Source organism: Hyla sarda, chromosome 5 (assembly GCF_029499605.1).
Source record: "Hyla sarda isolate aHylSar1 chromosome 5, aHylSar1.hap1, whole genome shotgun sequence".
NCBI classification, from domain to species: Eukaryota; Metazoa; Chordata; class Amphibia; order Anura; family Hylidae; genus Hyla; species Hyla sarda.
Window position 1 is genome coordinate 95,335,503 of NC_079193.1, and position 22,242 is coordinate 95,357,744.

Here is a 22,242-nt window from a genome sequence, read left to right on the forward strand (position 1 = left end):
GGGTGACATCACAATCCCGCTCTGCAGCTGCTCCCCCCCCTTCCCAGGATGTACCCATAGGTCCTAAGGAGAGAGGGATTAAAGAAAGATATAGTGGAGCTATTCTAAAAGCTAGATTTGTATTGGATCCTACATTGTTAACCTCACGTTTTAATTATGTGGGCAATGAAAAATAAAAGAAATTAAAAAAAAAAAGAAAAATACTGAAATAATTTATTTAAATCATTTATTCACACATATTACTTATAAAAAAAATAAAAAAAAGAGACAAGGATTACAAAAGGTTATAAAAGGCTCTAAAACAAACAGGGAACAATTTGCATTACAAACCTTAATTAGCTAAGCTTCAGTGCCTAACATATAACCTGGCTAAACTTTATAAAATAGAAAATTGACAAAATGCACAAAAGAGACACATGGACGTGTGTATTATAAAAAATTAGGTTTTCCAGCACAGGATATGGGGTTTAGACTTTGTATATATTGATGTGCTTATATCTTGAGATACAACAGATGTTGCAGCCTCAAAGTAATTGGAAATTAAATATGTCATAGTCATTTATCAGAACAATCAGGTACAGTGCACTCTGCAGCTATGGCTCCTGTAGCCTTCTCCCAGCTTTACCAGGGAGAGCTGAGGACTAGATAGACTGGCCATTCTAATCTATAAACTCCTGTACTCTTATATCTGGCCAGAAAAAAAACCATCCGGCGCCCAATGTGCAGATTTGTTTATGTGAACAGTGAGAATTTCAGAGCCTGTGACTGCACCATTGATAGCTTCTCATTAGGACTTTATAACAAAGTTAGATATTTCACAGCTGGAGGTATGCTTTAAGTTATGGTGTTAGTGAAAGATTGTACCATAGAGTATATATAGTGGCTTTAGACAATGCTATAACATGTAACCATATATGTGTACACTTAAATATTTACAAATATATACTATATTTCACATAATACAGCTGAGCACAGCTTAATGTACAAACAGATTTGTGCAACATTCCAAGTCCTTACACTTTTACTGTCCCTTCAAAAAACATTTGACACATTCCATGGACATGTCAAGTTATGATCATGAAGGTATCTGTTATGAGACCCCTACAGATCACTAGATATAGCGGGGAGAAGCATGCAGCTGTGCACTTCACTCCCCGGCTCCCACTCCTCCTGGCTTCTTGCAGTAGCTGGAATCCATATATTTACAAGGGTGAGCCGGGGAGTGTGACATGCAGCCTCACGCTTTTTCCTGATAGTTCTAGCAAGAAGCCATGACTGAAAACTTTTGACATGTCTGTATGACCGGTCAAACGTTTTTTGAAGGGATAGCAATGCTTTAACACTTAGAGACAAAGTGGTGCATCGTGCTCCCGCTGTGGACTGAGCCGCAGCCTGCATGCTAACAGCAGCACCACTCCAAAAGGTGATGTCATAATCTACAGTACTGGTACACAAACACGAATGTTGAGTAGCAAAAATGTTGGTACTTTTATAATCGTGGTATAAATTACCATGCAAGGTGTCAATCTATTCTGCCCCTTAAGCTTCTGGGCTCTGTTTTCAGTGGGAGCACTAGCACCTAAATTATGAAGGTGCATGGTGGCTTGTCATAATTCATGAGAACCTCCACCCATAGAGTAGAGGTATCCTATATCACACTGCACAAACCCGTATTAACATTTACAGTATATACAGATAAAATTACTAGTTTTCAGTCCATCAACGACAGCCAACAAACGCTTCATTGTATTTTGCAAGTGATTTCCTGTTAATTGATTTACGCTTGGGATCCCCGTTCTTGAAAATGGGGGAAAGTAAAAACTCAGTATCTGTAAAGGGATCACCTCTTCTCAGCTTCCTGTAAGGAAAAATAAGGACACTTTAAAAACAAAATCCAATTAAAAAAATATGCAATAGAGCTCTTGAAACCGTGGACCATGGTCAGATATAATAGAAGCACAGCTGAGAGCTCGCATCCAAGGGTATATGAAGTATTCTTCCTAATCTACAATCCTCCTCTTAACCCTGTGTTCGGGCCCTTTGGACCAACACGTGCAATAAATGAGCGCCAAACTCAGTGTGGAAGAAATTTATTACATCATTGAGCAGTCTGTTACCTCTATTTTATGCCATCGGTACATCCCCCTACTACACAGGAGATGGGTGACAAAAGTATTTTTTTATATATTTTAACCTGCTAAAACAATCAGCCAACAATGAGTGACTTTATTGGCTGATCACGATGCTAATAACAGATCAATAGCGATCTGTTTGATCAACAACAACCCTTTTACTTAAGCAGTTTATGAGCTGAACAAGCATTCGTAAAAACTAGAGATGAGCGAACTTACAGTAAATTCGATTCGTCACAAACTTCTCGGCTCGGCAGTTGACGACTTTTCCTGCGTAATTTAGTTCAGCCTTCAGGTGCTCCGGTGGGCTGGAAATGGTGGATACATTCCTAGGAAAGAGTCTCCAGCCCACCGGAGCACCGGAAAGCTGAACTAATTTACGCAGGAAAAGTCATCAACTGCCGAGCCGAGAAGTTCGTGACAAATCGAATTTTCTGTAAGTTCGCTCATCTCTAGTAAAAACACTTGTTCCAGACAACAGTCCCAGTGTAATAGTGCCACGATCAGCCGACAAATGAGGAAGTGCTTGTCCACTTGCTGATCATATATTGTGAGGCCATTTAAACCATCACTAGCAGCGGCACATCTCCCAGTGTAAATTGGTAATGTGTAGCTGAAATTAAAAAGGTAACACAAACAATCCGGTGATCATTAACACAGCCCAACCTGCAATTCATTGAGCCGTGTGAAGGATTTGGCAGCAGGATAGAAAGAAAATGTCTATTCATGAAGAGACGATTCCTTGTACTTACTTGCTGAGATTTGGCTCCGCATAATTTATTGTCACTGTACACCTCCTCTTCCTCATGAAGCTTCCAGACACTTTCCTGTTATCATCGGCAAATGGGAAGGAATGTTTCTTTGATTCAGTACTCCCGGAGCCCGAGGACAGATTTGTGACATCCATCAGGCTGACACGGAGAGCGGCAGAATTTCCCTCAGATTCACCTGAAATGTTGAGCAAAGGCCTGAGTCACATAAGAACTCCAAATAAACCTAGATTCACTCATACAGCTCTATGAACAGCCGTTCATCTTGAGAACAATATGCCATGTACAAATGCAAGTTAGGTTCTTAAAAATAAAGAAAATGCCTGAGAGGAATGTAGAATAGTTAGGCTACTGCCAGGGACTGCCCCAAATGACTCCGGAAACAAGAAGGTTATTGACAGTTTGCCTTTAACCTATTAAGGACCAAGGGCAGGGGCGGACAAATCACACATGCAGCATGTTCAGCTGCACAGGGGCCCGCCACTACACATGGGCCTTCAGGCACTGGCCAAGGGCCCCCTTGAGAGAGAGGTGCAGCTGGTGAGGATCCAGGACAGTAGTCCCGATCCCCACTCAGACAAGCGCTATTTTTTTTTTTTACAATCCCTGCGCTGCTCCTGCTCCAGTATCATTAGGGAGACAGGCAGTAGCGCAGGGATGAAGGTATCTGATTCATGGCTCCGCCCCCAGCACAGGAAGAGGACGGAGGCGGAGAGCTGACAGGCCTCCCAGGAGCACAGCGGCTGTGAGGGGAAGTTATGTCCCCTGTCCTTCCTCTCTTCTCACTAGCAGTATAACCTGGGGCTGGGGGGTAGCAGCCCAGTGGGGTCACTTTCCCTGCTTCGGGGTCCACAGGTCACATTACAAGAACAATTTTTGGGAAAAATCGCGGCAAAAATGGCACGGTTTTACCACGACTTTTCGAAATTGCGGTAAAACTGCGCCATTTTTGCCGCGATTTTTCAAAAAAATTGTTCTTGTAATGTGACCTGTAGACACTGGAGCAGGGAAAGTGACCCCACTGGGGCCACAACATGTGGACACACTGCTTGTTTATTTATCATTAATCCATTAAAGGAGTACTCCGGTGCACACTTTTTTCATGTTATCCCGTCCGGGCTGCAAAATAAAAGAAAACGCACTTTATCTCACCTGCCAATGAGCCCCGGTACAGGTGTTCGGTCCCCGGGCTGTACTCTTCTTACTTCCGGTTAGCCCGGCACGTCACACGGAGCTTCAGCCTATCACCGGCCGAGGCGGGACATCGCTGCGGCCAGTGATAGGCTGAAGCTCCGTGTGACGTGTTGGGCTAACCGGAAGTAAGAAGAATACAGCCCGGGGACCGAACACCTATACCGGAGCTCCGGGGGCTCGTTGGCAGGTAAGAGAAAGTGCGTTTTCTTTTATTTTGCAGCCCGGACGGGATAACATGAAAAAAGTATGCACCGGAGTACTCCTTTAAGGCAGTGTTTCCCAACCAAGGAGCCTCCAGCTGTTGCAAAACTACAACTTCCGGACAGCTAAAGACTGTCCGGGTATGCTGGGAGTTGTAGTTTTGCAACAGCTGGAGGCACACTGGTTGGTAAACACTGAGATAGATAGATTGACTGGGCATAGATCAGTGTTTTCCTACCATGGTGCCTCCAGCTGTTGCAAAACTATAGTTCAGGCATGCTGGGAGTTGTAGTTTTGCAAAAGCTGGAGACACCCTGGTTGGAAAACACTATCTACCTATCGATCTATCGATCTATCCATCCCACAGGGTGCCTCAGCTGTTGCAAAACTACAACTCCCAGCACTCAACAGCCAAAGGCCCAGGAGTTGTAGTTTTTTTAGTTTTGCAACATCTGGAGGCACCCTGGTTGGTAAAAAGATATCCATGTCCTATCTCTCATATCTATCCATCTAATCTCTCCCATATCTATCCATCCATCCATCTCCCATATCTATCTATATCTCTCTAGCTATCTATCTCATATCTCTTTTTTTTTTTTTAAACAGTAGAAGTTTATTGTAAATATTCCCAAAAATACAGTATAAACAGTATGAACACAGTGTAAGGCACATGTATAGTCTAACACACAGGATAAGATAAGCAAGAAATACATGTGTATCAAGAACCGTAAAAAATTTCATATTTATCTCCTACCTGAACAATTGATGTATGGGGGGGCCCAGGCACGTTCTTTGCACAGGGGCCCTATGCTGTCTGTGTCCATCCCCGGAACAAGGGCGTACCTGTACGCCCTGAGTCCGCTCCCGTTCTATAACCATAGCGGATCGGCTAACAAAGGCCGGGACCCGTGGCAAATAGCGCGCGGCACCGCAATCAATTGAACGCCACGTCTACAGTGAAAGTAAATCATTGCCGGTTAGCTCAGGGGGCTGTTCAGGATGTCCACGGCAAAATCGCGGCATCCCGAACAGCTGTGATACAGCAGGAGGGTCCCTTACCTTGTCTCCTGGTGTCCGATTGCCGAATGACTGCTCAGTGCCTGAGATCCAGGCATGAGCAGTCAAGCGGCAGAATCATTGATCAATGGTTTCCTATGACAAACCATTGATCAATGTAAAAGATCAGTGTGTTCAGTGTTATAGCCCCCTATGGGAGCTATAACATTGCAAAAAAAAAAAAAAGTGGAAAAAAATAAAAAAAGTGAATAAAGATCATTTAACCCCTTCCCTAATAAAAGTTTGAATCACCCCCCTTTTCCCATTTAAAAAAGTGTAAATAAAAATAAACATGTGGTATCGCCGCGTGCGGAAATGTCCGAATTGCAAAAATATAATCATTAATTTCACGGCACGGTTAATGGTGTACGGGCAAAAAAAAATCCAAAGACCAAAATAGTGTTTTTTTTTGGTCAATTTTTAATTTAATGAAAAAATGAATAAAAAGCGACCAAAAAGTCCGCTCAATACAAAAATGGTACCGATAAAAACTTCAGATCACGGAGCAAAAAATTAGCCCTCATATCGGCCCATACACGGATAAATAAAGTTATAGGGGTCAGAAGATGACAATTTTAAACGTATACATTTTCCTGCATGTAGTTATGATTTTTTTCAGAAGTGCGACAAAATCAAACCTATATAAATAAGGTATAATTTTAATCATATGGACCTACAGAATAAAGATCAGGTGTCATTTTTACCAAAAAATTTACTGTGTAGAAACAGAAGCCCCCAAAAATTACAAAATAGCGTTTAATCAATTTTGTCTCACTGATTTTTTCTCTGTTTCGCCGTAGATTTTTGGGTAAAATTACTGATGTCATTACAAAGTTCAATTGGTGGCGCAAAAAATAAGCAATCGTATGGATTTTTAGGTGCAAAATTGAAAGTGTTATGATTTTTTAAAGGTAAGGAGGAAAAAATGAAAGTGCAAAAAAGGAAAAACCCCGGGTCCTTTCAACTTGTGCGGTGGTCACCACCTGAATTTCCGTAATGAGAATATCTCTAAAGATATGTGCCACTTTCTGGTGCAAATTATTCACCACAAATGCCAACCATGAGGAAAAATAATTCCCAATGAGCTGCACCATATAAATGTTGCAATTTGCACAATTTTTACAATCCAATACATTGGATATCTTATGAGACTAATATTTGTTCTCTCTAATAGTCACAAAAAAATAAAAAATAAATTAAAAGTTTTCAGATAACAGGCAGGGTACCAGGTTAGACAAGCAAATTTATGGGGTGCAGATGATCTGTCTGGTTAAATATAACATGTTCGAATGTGATGTTATACAAACGTAAACACACACTAAGAACCTACATATATTCCTGTCTGTACAATACATCAGGTTGTCCTTAACAGCAGGGACATCTATGCTTAGCCTGAGGTTGTCTTCTGTCTTTTTATGTTCCACCAGGAATTCATTGCGTTTTGTCCCTTCTGTGGGCTCTTCCTTGGCAGCAGGTTTGATTTCAAGTTCCACTGAACCTCTTAAGCCACTTCTTGTATGTTTCTTTCCTCTTGCAACATCTGTAATCATTTAATTGTTGACATATTCAACACATTAACTCAGTGATCTGAGATAACACATTACACTTAGCCTCAGCACGATCAGTACAAGCACTTAATCCCACCAATCTCCTACTTTTTTAGGGAAATGTATTGTAGAAAAATGGGCTTGCCTCCTTTATATTATACAATAAATGTGTGAGAAAAGGAGATTTTTTTTAACACTTACCGTAAAATCTCTTTCTCGAAGGATCCATTGTGGGGACACAGACCGTGGGTGTATCTTGCTGTCTCTAGGAGGTGTGACACTATGGTAATAAGAAAAAGTCAGCTCCTCCCAGCAAGATATACCCACCTTCAGGCTCTGAGCTAGTCAGTTTAAGCTTAGTGTCTGAAGGAGGTGGACTGGTCGGGGCTATCCAGACCAGGTCTTTTAGTTTTTTTGTTTTCCTAGTATAGGGACGTGTTAGTTTTTTATTCCTTTTTCTTTCTGTTTTCAGGTGGGGACTCAGGAATTGCGGTTCACTGTTTCCCCATTGCGAGTAAGGGGGCACAGACATTGCGTATATGCTCTCCATCGGCTCCATTGGGGGACACAGACCGTGGGTGTATCTTGCTGTCTCTAGGAGGTGTGACACTATGGTAATAAAAAAAGTCAGCTCCTCCCAGCAGGATATACCCGCCTTCAGGCTCTGAGCTAGTCAGTTTAAGTTCCAGAGCAATAGGAGGAGAACAATAGGTCAAAGAAAGACCCAAAAACTGTCCGAGAACCAGAAGAAAAACATAACTGAACACACCCTCGGACAGAGAACCAAAAGAGAAAAAAAAAAAAAAAGGCCGGGAGCTGTGTCCCCCAATGGATCCTTCGACAAAGATATTTTACGGTAAGTGTTAAAAAAATCTCCTTTTCTCTATCGGCTCCATTGGGGGACACAGACCGTGGGACGTACCAAAGCTGTCCCTTGGGTGGGCAGATAAGTAATCAGGCAGACGGCCGGTCCACTGCCGCCTGCAACACTTTACGGCCCAGACTAGCATCAGCCGATGCGAAAGTATGAACTCGGTAAAAACCTCAAGAAAGTATGCAAAGACAACCAGGTAGCCGCCTTGCAAATCTGCGAGGCCGAGGCTCTATTCTGGAGAGCCCAGGATGCCCCAACAGAACGTGTGGAATGAGCCACAACTCTGAAAGGAGGAATCTTCCCTTTACAGCGAAGGCTTCCGAAATGGCGGACCGAATCCATCGAGAAATGGTGGCGTTGGAAGCAGGTTGTCCCTTGCGACGACATTCCACAAGGACAAAAAAGGAATCACACTGACGAAGCGGAGAAGTGATGCAGAGATAAGACCGAACAGCTGGAACTACGTCCAGCTTGTGTAGTAAGCGCTCCTAGAATGAGCAGGAACCGGACAAAAGGACGGGAGGACAATGTCCTCATTGAGATGAAAGGCTGAGACCACCTTAGGTAAAAAGGAAGGATTTGGCCGGAAAACGACCTTGTTCAGGTGGATCACCAGAAATGGAGAACGGCAGGAAAAAGCTGCCAATTCAGACATCCTCCGGATGGAGGTGATAGCCACAAGAAACACCACTTTTCAAGAAAGTGATCGATGAGGAAAATAGGCGATCCTGGTGTGGCGCTCACCCGTGCGGCGGGAATGAATATCAGAATCCGATGGTAAGTGGAGTTTAATCAGGATGTAAAACGGGACTATGCGTTACGAAGGGACACGCTCCCTTCTTCCTCAGGTCCAATCCCTAAAGGACTACTGGGCCGGGAAAAGCCCACGAAAATCAAAAATTCATATAATCCAAACATAACAATCGGATAGACTTAAGTTCAGAGCACAAATCATAGATGCGTATCATACATAAAATATATACATGCCATATGAGAAATTAGAATTAAAAAAGCAATACAGACTTAGTAAGCCTAGGAGAACACATGAAATCGGGCAAGGGTGATAAATGCCTACACACATCAACAGTCTCAATGGTACAAGGTTATGGGCAAGGACATAGCCGCAAGGCTAAGCAGCTGCACCCCGGGCAACTCTCCGGATGGGGGGCACCAAACACAGCCGCTCGGGTTCCAACAGAAACAGGACTCCCTCATTTATTTTCTGGAATATAAAATCCAGAGGAGAAGAATTGTATCTTAAGGTGGGTCATAGGCCGGCGTAGTATATTATCGTCGGGGCAGTGGAGATGTTCCTAGTTAAGATGACCAGGGGTAAGGGTCCCCAAAGACTGCAGGGTTTTCAGCATATTACTTCAGTGGCTTCATTAAGACCCATAGGGTGGAGTGTTTGCATGGTGTAAATCCAAAACATCTCTTTTATTCAGTGCAGCAGATCTGTTCCCCATGGTCGCCGGGATTTGTTCAATCGGTATGATGGAAATCACAGGGATGTGGAAATTCTATAGCCCGACGCCCGGGACAAGTAGTTTTGGGTGCCGGGCAGGTGAATTGTTTATAGATTTAGCCCTGTATCGGGCAGGGACAGACAGACTTCCCCCTTATTTTACTTTAATGTCGGTGTGAGGCGCAGGAGCCGATGCAAGTCTGCACCTCGCACCAGCTCTGAGTGTATGGAGGGGGCGGCGGCCTCCAGCTGACTGCAGAGCCCCCTTATCTCCCCTCCCGGAGGATGGACGGAGCTCAGAAGACACAGCAGGGTGAGAGAGAGGATGTTGACATGTCCGTGCACAGCTCCATCCCCCGCACACAGCTCTATCCCTCCCCCCTCCCCTGCTCTGTCTAGACAGGACCTAATCCACCACGGGGAGGTTGCTTGTTTGCACGGGGAAAACACAGAGCGGGGGGAGGGGGAGGACGTAAATCTCACCTCACACCGGCCGGGACTACAGCTCTGATGTCCACTCATGGCCGGATCAGGTGAGGATGCCGAGAATGCAGGCGGCGGCAGGAAGGGTGGTTGTGTATGTATGGTGTGAGTGTATGTGTGATGTGTGTATGTAATGTCTGTTGGGGGGCAGCGGCAGGTGTATGTATGATGTGTGCATATGTATGGTGTATGTCAGTGTTTCCCAACCAGGGTGCCTCCAGCTGTTGCAAAACTACAACTCCCAGCATGCTCTGGGCATGCTGGGAGTTGTAGTTTTGCAACAGCTGGAGGCACCCTGGTTGGGAAACACTGGTGGATATGTATGGTGTGAGCGTATGTGTGTATGATGTCTATGTGTGATGTGTATGTAATGTATGATGTGTGTATAATGTCTGTGTGATGTGTGTGTATGTGATGTATGATGTGGGGTGGGCAGCGGCAGGTGTATGTATGGTGTGAGTGTATGTGTGTATGTAATGTATGATGTGAGGAGGGGCAGTGGCGGGTGTGTGTATATATATATATGTATATGGGGGCAGTGGCTGGTGCATGTATGATGTGTATGCATGAATGTTTTTGTATAGGAGCGGACTGTCACGTCGGGCATTAGGGCAGTTGTGCCATCTAATTTTATTTATTTTTAGTGGCACCCGCACTAAATTACACCCCCAGAATCCTACCCCCTTCATACTCACCCGCCAACCAAGAGCCCCACGGATGCAGACAAACACGCCCGAACCAAAACTACAACTCCCAGCATGTTGGACCATAACCTAAACTGTAGAACTATAAAGTGCAACATACTGGGAGTTGTAGTTTTGGTTCGGGTCAGCTGCAGAGCTATAGGCTGCATCAGGGCATGCTGGGTGTTTTAGTTACTAACTGTAATTCCCAGTATTCCTTGACATAGACTATGGCTCTGCAGCTGACACAAACCAAAACTACAACTCCCAGCATGTTACACAATAACCTTAACTGTCCTACTATACAGTGCAACATGCTGCAACACCCACACAACCATAGGCTGTATCAGGGCATGCTGAAAGTTGTAGTTATCTACTAACTAAATGCAACTTCCAGCATTTTCTGACACAAAATGCAGCATATAAAATGGAGAAGCAGAACCCCCTCCCCCCCAGTAACACATAAGTCCCTATTGAGACTGAAAAATAGTGATTAAAATACTTTAAAAAGTGCGTATATATGTGAATAAGCCTCTTTCCTTATAAGTTTCCAATTTTCTTTAAATAAAAATAATGTACAAAAATAAACATAAGTGGTATCTCTGCATGTGGAAATGTCCGGGCTATTAAAATATAATGTTAATTAAATACGGTGAACGGTGTAAATGTAAATAATAGTCCAGAATTGTTCATTTTTGGTCATTTCATATTAGAAATTTTTTATAAGGTGATCAAAAAGTTACATCTAGACTTTTCTGGGCTTGTCTCGGGCGTAAGAGGAGCTACAGCTCTCCAGCCGCTAATATCCTGACATACTGCGATCGCCTATTAAACCATTAGATCACCGCTGTCAGCAGTGTCTAAAGGAATCGTATATCAATCCCTGGTGGTCTAGTGGGGGGGAGGGGGGAATCAGACTATTTTGGTTGAAATTATTTTATCTACCAGGACAAGTGGATTTTCTTGAGGGACAAGTAGATTGTGTTCCGCTTTAGTCCCTTGGACAAGTAGTTTTTTTTTTTAATTTCCACACCCCTGAAATCAGATTGGGGGCATCCTTGTGATGGATACTGATGTGTCGGGACAGGCTTTGTAGGAGGAAACCTTTTTTAATATTGGTCCTGTGTTGATTAAGATGCAGATGCAAGGGTTGTGTCGTCCGACCAACATACTGCTTTTTACATATACAGGTGATCAGATAAATGACGTGCGAAGATTGACAATTCATGTGGGATTTGAGATGGAAAATAGCCCGTTGTCGTGCTAGAAATAGCTGACAGCTATTTCTAGCACGACACAGCCTGTAATATGCTGAAAACCCTGCAGTCTTTGGGGACCCTTACCCCTGGTCATCTTAACTAGGAACATCTCCACTGCCCCAACGATAATATACTACGCCGGCCTATGACCCACCTTAAGATACAATTCTCCTCTGGATTTCATATTCCAGAAAATAAATGGGGGGTCCTGTTTCTGTTGGAGCATTAACAGAGCATATACGCAATGTCTGTGCCCCCTTACTCGCAATGGGGAAACAGTGAACCGCAATTCTTGAGTCCCCACCTGAAAACGGAAAGAAAAAGGAATAAAAAAAACTAACACGTCCCTATACTAGGAAAACAAAAAAACTAAAAGACCTGGTCTGGATAGCCCCGACCAGTCCACCTCCTTCAGACACTAAGCTTAAACTGAACTGACTAGCTCAGAGCCTGAAGGCGGGTATATCCTGCTGGGAGGAGCTGACTTTTTCTTATTACCATTGTGTCACACCTCCTAGAGACAGCAAGATACACCCACGGTCTGTGTCCCCCAATGGAGCAGATAGAGAAAACTAGTTTTTAAAAGGCAAGTTCAAGTAAAGCGTGTGTGGCCAAGCTTTAAAATGATGGCAGGGTATGTAGGGAGAACAGGCACTTTGGTTAACTAGACAACTACACAAAGCCTAAAACCTTTTTTTTGAAGGAGCTTTCCAAAAGATGCCTATTGCATGGTATGGTTCCCAAGGAACCCGACAGTCACTCTCCTACCATTACGATTAAAATTCAGAAGACACAGCAATACCCATAGCAGGAATAGGCCTTCAGGACAGGGGAAGAGAAAGGAGTATTTTTTTTATGCCAAGAGCCATTTGGAGATTTCATATATTATTATTTGCTGTTCATAGAAAAATTTTCAATAATTGTGGTGCAATGTTCGCCAAAAGCTTTATACTTTTGCTCAGGAAACAGCAGGATAGCCCCATTCAAGTCTATGGGAATTCCAGTATGAAACATCAGGCAGGCCGTCTGACGATGTGAGTATCAGTGCTGGTCTTGGTAATGGGATAGCATCCGTATCCTGCCGCCGGTCAAAACAATGGTAACGTTTAAGCCTTGCAGTACTTTCAGCTGCTGTATGCTCCAAAGGAGAAAGTTGTGTGGTTCTGTCCAGTCTGGCCATAGTGCTGTCTGATGCCACTTTTGGTCATGACAGGAACAGATCTGAGCAGGAGAGGTTCGATATTGGGATTTGCTTTTGCTCTGGACAATTCCTGACACTGGCAGAGGTGGCAGCAGAGAGCACTGTGTTCAGACAGGAAAGATGTCTAGGGGCGGAGTACCCCTTAAAGATTTTTAGACACAATAATAGCATAAGAGACATAATTTACAAATCTGTAGAAGTTTCTGGCACTACTTAATTTAACCCCTTAAGGACCTGGGGTTTTTCAGTTTTTTGCACTAATGATTTTTTTAAAGGTAAGGATGAAAAAACTAAATTATTTCAATTTTTCCCCTAAAATTCCATATGATGGCTTATTTTTTGCGCCACCAATTCTACTTTGTAATGACATCAGTCATTTTACCCAAAAATCTACGGTGAAACGCCATTTTGTAACTTTTGGGGGCTTCCGTTTCTACGCAGTAAATTTTTCGGTAAAAATGACACCTGATCTTTATTCTGTAGGTCCATATGATTAAAATGATACCCTACTTATACAGGTTTGATTTTGTCGTACTTCTGGAAAAAAATCATAACTACATGCAGGAAAATGTATACGTTTAAAATTGTCATCTTCTGACCCCTATAACTTTATTTTTCCGCAAATGGGGCGGTATCAGGGCTAATTTTTTACGCCGTGATCTGAAGTTTTTAGCGGTACCATTTTTGTATTGATCGGACTTAATCGCTTTTTATTAATTTCTTGATATAAAAAGTGACCTAAAATACTCTATTTTGGACGTTGGAATTTTTTTGCGCGTACGCCATTGACCGTAAATGATATATTTTTGTAATTCGGACATTTGCGCAAGTGGCGATACCACATGTTTAATTTTATTTACAATGTTTTTTGTTTTTAATGGGAAAAGGGGGGTGATTCAAACTTATTAGGGGAGGTGTTAAATGATCTGTATTCCCTTATCCCGAACAGCCCCCTGAGCTAACCGGCATTAGTTTAGTTTCACTTTAGACGCGGTGATCAAATTTGAATGCTGCATCTAGAGGGTTAATAGCAATCAGTGCCGCACACTATTAGCCACGGGTCCCGGCCGTTGCCCCACGTTATACAGCGGACTCATGATGTACCGGAACGTCATGGGTCCTTAGTCCCTTAACGCATATGGACGTCCATAAGAGTCTCCTGAGGTATGACGCACGCTCAGCAGGTTGCTATACGCAACCAGGACCTGTGGCTAATGCCGGATATCACCGATCGGGCTGATGTCCGGCATTAACTCTTTAGACGCGGCGATCAAAGTTGATTTCTGCGTCTAAAGTGAAAGTAAAAGCTTCCCAGCAGCTCAGTCGAGCTGATCGGAACCATCTTGGTAAAATCGTGATGTCCGATCAGCTAGGAAGCAGCAGAAGGTGCCTTACCTGCCTCCTGTGCGTCCAATCGGCGATTGATTGCTCCAAGCCTGAAATCGGGGATTGAGCAATCAACCACCGATAACACTGATCCATGCCATTGAATGCAATGGCAGTGATCAGTGTACAGCATGTTATAGTCCCCTATGGGAGCTATAAGATTGCAAAAAAAAAGTGAAAAAAAAAAAAAAGTTAAAGATCATTTAGCCCCTTCCCTAATAAAAGTTTGAATCACCCCCCTTTTCCCAATAAAAAAAAAAAACTGTAAATAAAAACAAACCTGTGGTATCGCCGCGTGCGTAAATGTTCGAACTATAAAAATATATCATTAATTAAACCGCACGGTCAATGGCGTACGCGCAAAAAAATCCCAAAGTCCAAAATAGCGTATTTTTGGTAACTTTTTATACCATAAAAAAAAAAAATTAATAAAAAGCGATCAAAAAGTCCGATCAAAACAGAAATGGTACCGATAAAAACTCCAGACGGTGCAAAAAATGAGCCCTCATACCGCCCCGTACATGGAAAAATAAAAAGTTATAGTGGTCAGAATAGGACAATTTTAAATGTATAAATTTTCCTGCAGAATAAAGATAAGGTGTTATTTTTACAAAAAAAAATAAAATGTACTGCGTGGAAACAAAAGGCCGCAAAAGTTACAAAATGATGTTTTTTTCTTCCATTTTGTCGCACAGTGATTTTTTTTTCCGTTTCGCTGTAGATTTTGGGGTAAAAAGGTCATTGCAAAGTAGAATTGGTGGCGCAAAAAATAAGCCATCATATGGATTTTTAGGTGCAAAATTGAAAGTGTTATTTTTAGAAGGTGAAGAAAAAAACAAAAATGCAAAAACTGAAAAACCCTCTGTCCTTAAGGGGTTAAATAACATTTTTCCCACTCTGAAGGACCCCTTTGAACCAGGGCTTAGTGTTAGACTGATTTTGGTGGGAAAATCCAAAACAAAGCCTTAATGTAAACTGACATTATGCAGATTTTAAAATCTGCAAGGCAGGTCAGTTAGTCAGGAAATTTTTTTGCTGTGTATAGATAAGATTTCAAAAATAAAATTTACTTTGGTGACTAACCTACTGCAGATTTGCTGTACTGTCTTTTGGCATGAGAAATCTGCAGCAAGACTTACTAGTGTACATTTATCCTAAAAGGGAATATGTTGTGTGGGTTTACACAGTAACTAATCCCCGCCCCTGGTAGCGGCTATAGGCAATTGCGCACAGGGCGGGGATGATTGAAGTCACCAGCATCTCTATCTCCTATAGTACACAGAAAAGAAGCTGTCAATCAAATGAAGAAGGAGGAGGCAGGCAGTGACAGGGGATAGAGATGCTGGACAATTAACGAGTCAGCCCCACCCTGACGGCACTTGCCTAACTTTACTGCTTATGGGGGATTGAAGTAGGGAAAGAATTAGGCATATATTGCACCAAAATTCTGATATATGATGTGTAAGATTTTTTTGATACTTTTATGTCTAAAGAATTCCGCTGTACAACACTATTTTTCTCCGAAAAGAGAGCACATTGTTGTGCTATATAATTTTAAGACACATTTATCATCCATACCTTGTTTAGTCTGTTCACTGCTCTTATTTTCAGTCTGCTCCACACATTGCTGTTGCAATTCCTTGTTTCTTTTGGACCTCGGCCTTAAAGGTAGTGCTGCAGGATTTTTCTCCCCGTTACCATTTTTTGCCTTGGCTTTAGCAGGCACATACAGGCTGTCATTTAGCTCTTCATCACTGCTACTGCTGCTTTTTATGGACTGTTCCTGGACTGGCTCTTCATTCTCTTCAGGGTTACTGCTTGGCTTAGTTTGTCTAAATGGTGTGACATGTATGCTTTCCTCAAAGGCAAAATCATAAGCATCACCTGAATTTATAGAGGTGTTCACTTTGTCTTTGGAGGCGACGGGCCTGCTTGCACCCCTCTCTCGACTCTTTGATCTAGCTCTTGGTTTGGACTTTTCCCAAGGCTTTTTCAGTGGGACAGGAGGTTGGCCATCAGCTTTGCCTCTCCTTACCTTTTCCCTTCCAGGGCGAGACTCCATTTTGGCTTTAACAGACTGCGTTTGCTTTGCTTTGGGTTCAGGGGTTGAACTTGATATCTGACAATTGTCTGTAAATGGAATAAATTCTTCTTTTGAGGGGCTTTCATTGGAGTACATGTCCATTACATCATCATTATTTAGGCCTTCTTCAGCAGGAAGGATTATTTCCTTATCAAATACACCACACCTGGAATCCAAGTTTTGCTCTTCTTCCAGTGACTTGACAATGGAAGATTCCTCTATACAGACATTTAGACTAGAGGCACGGCGTCTTAAAGACACATTTTTTAAAAAACTATTATCGTATTCAGCCTCCTCTTCAGGTTTTTCATGCTCAGACTTGCGCTGACTGGAGCTAAATGTACGTCCTAGAAATTAAAGAAATTAAAGTAAATGCACCCTAATATGGGAATGTTCATAAGTACTGTATGAGCTGCACATTTTATGCGGTGTTCAACTATTTATATTGATTTACACAGCAGTACATTTACAGTATTTGTTTCACTACTCAGCATAAAGGGGGGAATTTAGGATTCCCAGCTCCAAGTGCAGAAAAGAAAACTTGCACAAATTTTGGGCAACACTTTTTGCACAGACTGTGCTTGTACAAAAAAAAAAAAACACTGCACAATTTTGACACTATGCTGGTGCGGGGAATTATAAATGTGCACACAAGACTTTCCCTGATATTTAACCACCATTTATAAACATGCAATGTAATTCAGTAATTAGGTAAAAAAAAAGAAAAGTAAAAAATAAATAAGGCAGCATAAAGCTTATAAAAGTGCTAGTCAGGTGTGCTCAAATTCAATAAGCTAACATTTCTAGTCAGTGGCCAGCACCCCCCCTTATACTCAGGATAATGCGGGTACCTTTACACCTTTTTTTGTAATAAGTGGCACCCTGGCCAGGGATGTGACCCTCTGTGGCAGAAAACAATGGAATATAACAGTGACATGACGTAACAGAAGATGGAGCCATCTATGATGAAGCAACTCAAATTAGTGTAAAGAAAATATATGACACTTTGTATTTAAATGTTCTTAGTATTTGCATCCCAATTGACCAAGCCGCACAGAGTGAGAACTTTTCCTGTCCAAGTTAGTATTTAGGAGCTGGAAGAGGCTAGAATAAAAAGAATGTTAAGACAGTTTCTAACCTTTAGATATGCGGTTTCCTGAAGTCCCCTTCTCAGAGGTTTCTTCTTGCCGCCTTCTTTTGCCAGGAATTGCTCCTTCCAACACACGCCTGAAATTCCTCTGTGCATCTGGGGCTGGCTTACACATCTCTGCCCTGAAATTGACGGAACACATTAAAAGCAACTACAAGAACAAAGGAAATTCTTACACCTTCACAAGGGTTGTCACTAAAACATGCCATCAATGCTGTTATATAGAAGTTTTTAACCTTTTTGACAGTTTGAGATAACTATAGCAATGGATATAAAAGAAAAATAGTCTTTCATATTTTTTTTTTTTTTTATACCTAGTACTGTGCTTGACTTGACTGTGCATTACTTAACCCCTTTATGACCCAGTCCGTTTTTTCAAATCTGACATGTATCTCTTTAAGTGGTAATGACTTTGAACTGCTTTTACCTGGCAAAGTGATTGAGACTTTTTTCTAGACATATTGTAATTTATATTAGTGGTAAATTTTTGTTGATACATGAAGCGATTTTTGTGAAAAACATTGTAAAAAAGATAATTTTTTTTTTAATTTCTCTATGTTTGAAACTCTTGTTTGGACGAAACCCCCAAGGTCCTGAGGCAAGATGGCTGGCTATTAGTGACAGCCACCATCTTACGGAACGCGGTGGGATTCTGCGAGTAGCGGCCAGTATCTGCATGACGTACATGTACATCATAGGTTGGGAAAACCTTCCCGGTCATGACGTACATGTATGTCATGGGTCAGTAAGGGGTTAATTGATGAGCAGCAAATTCAAACATCTCCCCTCTAGAGACCAAGCAAGTGGATGTCAATGCCAACCCCTGTCTTTTCCAAGAAAAGCTAGGTTTCTGACCCTGCTAAAGCCCCATATACCAACCTCCTGTAAACTTCTGCTCAAAATGTTACTAAAAAAAAAAAAAAGGACACCATTATGACATTTAGCAAGCAGTAAAAACATGAAGGGCTACTCATGGGGCCGAAGCCTTTTAAACATGGAAAATGAAGTAAACTCACAAAGGTTCAGGAGCCACTATGGGAGAAGGAGTAGAGCGTTTCACCTCCACGGATGCTGGGGTACTTGCTTGGCTCTGACAAAAAATTAAAATATATATTTAAAATATTATTTTAAAAACCATTGTGGACAACTTTTCTACTCACTAGTTGTAGTAATGCTAAAAAAAAAAAAAAAAAAAAAAAAATTTAAATAAAAAAAATCCCTACCTTTCTGTCACAAAACGCCTGATTGATTTCACAGCAGCTCCTCCTGCCTCCCCTCATGAGCCCTCAGAAAGACTTCTATCTGCTAGAGAAAGACGTGGATGTGTATGACTGAAAATGGCAGTGGCAGACACATGGTTTTACCTGCCACCCTCCTTCACATTTTTAGGTGCTTACTGCCCAGAAAACTGTCTGCCACACAGAGCCCTAGAATTAGTCCGACACAAACCATCAGCTGTTCTTATCATTGACTAAGGGCTCTGTCAGTTCTGCCTGGCAGAGAGAAGTCCCATTGAGTTTGTAAGAGGCAGGAGGGGCTGCTGTTAAACAGTCAGATGTTTAGAGACAGGTTTTACAGAAAAAAAGGGAGGGGAATGTTTTATTAAACCGTATTAGAAATAGGTTTTGGTTAGCAACCGGTGAGCCAAAAAGTTAGGTATTTAATACTACTCACTCCACTACTGGAACACAAGGCATGTGCAGGACCAAGCAGATTGGCTGTCTCTAGCAAATTGTGAGTAACCTTGGCAATTATTTCCTTCAAGGATTCCAATTTTGCCTAGGAAAAAAAATGTAGGACATTATGAAAGAATCATATAGGTTCACACTTTGCTAGTTAGCATCTTTTTATAGGAAATATTTACAACATATGGGCCCAGGACACCAAATCTAGGCCAATTCAGTGGAACAGCCCTACTTTTGTAAAATAAACTTTGGGAGCTCCATAACACTGGCTAAAGGAAAAATTTAAGTTTTTAATTTATCCTTTTTAGGGTATGTTCACACTGTAGATTCCGTCTTTCGGCTATCTCCAAAAATACTTTGGCGGTAGGACCGTGTGGCACAGCGCCGTCACCATTGACGGCTATGCAGTGCTCGGACTTCCTCGCAAAGAATGAACATGTTCCTTCTTTGGGCGGAACAATTTGAGCATCGGAATTGTCCACCGCTGAAATTCCTCAGTGTGGACGGGTCTTGTGGAAGACCCATTCACACTGATTGTAATGATCACTACGCTGGATTCCACTTAAGGAATTTCGCACATGGAATTCCGCGGGAAATCTGCAGTGTGAACATACCCTTACAGTGATTGAATTACAAACTGGTGTGCGTACAGGAGTATTTCAGGTACTCTATTTGCTAATATAGCACTACCATATTCCTCAGTGCTGAATACAGAATGTAACCTTATCTGCACCCAGGGTGGCTCATAGATGACCCTACTTTACAATAAGCCTCACTGTCCATGCATGTAAAGGAACCAAATAAAACATCTACACGGTGGGAGAAAACTGGAGTACCTGGCTTAAACCCCTACAAGCATAGACAGTTCTGTTCTTCTCATTATGCCATGATATTGCAGACCATGCACAGAATACTCACTTCTGATGAATTGTTTCCTTGCTGCATATTCAGCTTCCGCCTTAACATAAAGATCTCAAACATCAGCCTCTGGTGCTCTCGCTTTAGATGAAGAATAAGATCCTGAGCTTGCCTGGTCTTACATTTTTCAGCTTCCAGAGCTAGGGCGAGGGCCTTATTGTTAGCCTGGAAACTCTTCACTGTTACAGAGGTGTTGCCTGAGGTGAAAAAAATAAAATTAAAACCCATAATGTGACAAGTACAACCTGCACTACTCCACAGACTAGAAGGTAAAGCTCTTACTGATAATCTGCACTTTGGCTGATAAAGGCTTGTTGACAGTCGCCACCTTTGACAGCTTTTTCGTTCTCTTCTCTTTCATCCGTTCCTTTATGTCCTCCAGGCTGTCCTGAAAGCTCTTCTTAACACACCTTTCTTTAGCCATCTTTTCAGAGGCTCAGTACACTGCAACATCAAAATTAGAATGCATGAAAGCTGGGATCACATCTGCATTGGACATTCTATAAGAAGCATTGGTTGTAGATTTAGTAAATAAAAATACATAAAAAATGCAGCATGTTGTGCTTTTTTTCCTGGTAAAATGAAAGACCACATAATGGGGAGTCTGTGGAGCATGGCCTGTGTGCAGAAACAGCACTGCTGTTATTTACATTGTTCTGTTCCTACAATGGGCCAGAAACAGCAGCACAGATGTGAACTTACAAAACACAGCTGATTCCGCTGTTTCAGCACCCAATCATCTCAATTGGCCAAACCGGCTGGAGATGGCTGGGGAGCAACCTCATCCCTTTGTGGAAAAACCTACGTGATGGAACCCATCAGGAGATCTACGAGCAGGCACAGGAGCTGTGCTTTCAGCAGCTGAGGGCCACTGCTAATAGCTGGCGGGGAGCTGTCTTCATTGCCAGCTGTTTTTAACTGTTTCAATGCTGCTGTCAATGCTGACAGCAGCATTTAAACACTTACAGTGCATGTCACTGGTGGTTCAGGGGTCAGATCGGCTCCTTGTGATTGTAGTGCTGGGCGGTATACCGGTATGAACCGGATACCGTTTTTTTTTTCTCCCACGGTATGGATTTTTGCCCATATCGCTATACCGGTCGGGCCCCTCCCCCACCCTCCGAGTAAATAAAAAAAATTAAACTTACCCATAATGGGGGTGGTCCGGGCCATCTATGCTTCCTGTAGTGTCCGGCGGCATTCCGGGTAGAGGGTGAACCGGTCCGGGCTGTCCTTCTCCGGGGGCCCTCTTCTCCACTCCGGGCAGGCTTCGGCCTAGTACGCTGCATAGACGCCGCTACGCCGTGACGTAAGGTGCGTCGCTGCGCACGGACGTCACTGCGCAGCGGCGCCTATGCAGCGTTACTAGGCCGGAGCGGAGAAGAGGACCCCCGGAGAAGAAGGACAGCCCGGACCGGTTCACCCTCTACCCGGAATGCCGCCGGACACTACAGGAAGGATGGATGGCCTGGACCACCCTCCCCGGACGGTCCCTGCAGCAACTGGGAAGGTGAGTCAGGGTTCTGGGATGGACAGGGGTCTGTATAATATACTATACCTACAGTGGCCCTCCAGCTGTTGTAAAACTACTACTCCCAGCATGCCCGGACAGCCTATGGCATACTATAGGATTACAATTAATAGAATGAGACACACCGGTAGCACAACACTCCTGTGCAGGTGAAGCTTCACTGCTTGTATGAGCCCAAACACACCGGCGGAACAGACGAGTTGCGAAGGTGCACAATCTTTATAGTGTACAAATCACGATCTTGCAAGATGAAAAGAGAATGAAGAGCGTTCACTCACCGCCTGTAGTGCTCTATTCTTTATTGCTTGGTGCAGTTAAAACATATCAGGACCAAATGGGACGCCACTGAAGAGACCAAAGGGACAGTACTGTTCACACCGCCATGGTGTTTCATCAGACTAGGGTTCACTAGTACAGGGGGAGGTATTAATTCACACCCATATGACGCAGGTGAAGGGGTGTGTACAAACAAATGTACTACAACAAGTTACCATTAAAGTACATCGGTATCTACATAAACAATTAAATAACTAGCAAAACATACAGTCTTGTCTATCATTAAACCCTGCGTTACCTAAAGCCCTTGTTACAATGTGAGGCCCGATGGATAATGGAAACAATAGC

At 42.8% G+C, this 22,242-nt stretch overlaps 1 protein-coding gene across 5 annotated transcripts in view; it reads right to left on the bottom strand.

The window, feature by feature from the left end:
* Positions 1-398: 398 nt before the first annotated feature.
* Positions 399-22,242, bottom strand: part of SGO1 (shugoshin 1) — a 30,877-nt gene continuing 9,033 nt past the window's right edge. For 2 of the 5 annotated variants that reach the window (XM_056519965.1, XM_056519963.1), the window contains exons 2-10: positions 20,370-20,531; positions 20,088-20,284; positions 19,159-19,263; positions 18,501-18,574; positions 17,473-17,606; positions 15,830-16,681; positions 6,684-6,893; positions 2,885-3,080; positions 399-1,858 (exon numbers count right to left, since the gene is read on the bottom strand). In XM_056519965.1, the coding sequence (XP_056375940.1) occupies positions 1,720-1,858; positions 2,885-3,080; positions 6,684-6,893; positions 15,830-16,681; positions 17,473-17,606; positions 18,501-18,574; positions 19,159-19,263; positions 20,088-20,284; positions 20,370-20,511 (2,049 nt within the window). In that variant the 5' untranslated portion in view covers positions 20,512-20,531 and the 3' untranslated portion in view covers positions 399-1,719. Of the gene's footprint in view, positions 1,859-2,884; positions 3,081-6,683; positions 6,894-15,829; positions 16,682-17,472; positions 17,607-18,500; positions 18,575-18,707; positions 18,786-19,158; positions 19,264-20,087; positions 20,285-20,369; positions 20,532-21,896; positions 21,964-22,242 lie in introns of those variants that run through there. The other 3 variants (XM_056519964.1, XM_056519966.1, XM_056519967.1) reach the window with 3 other exon arrangements.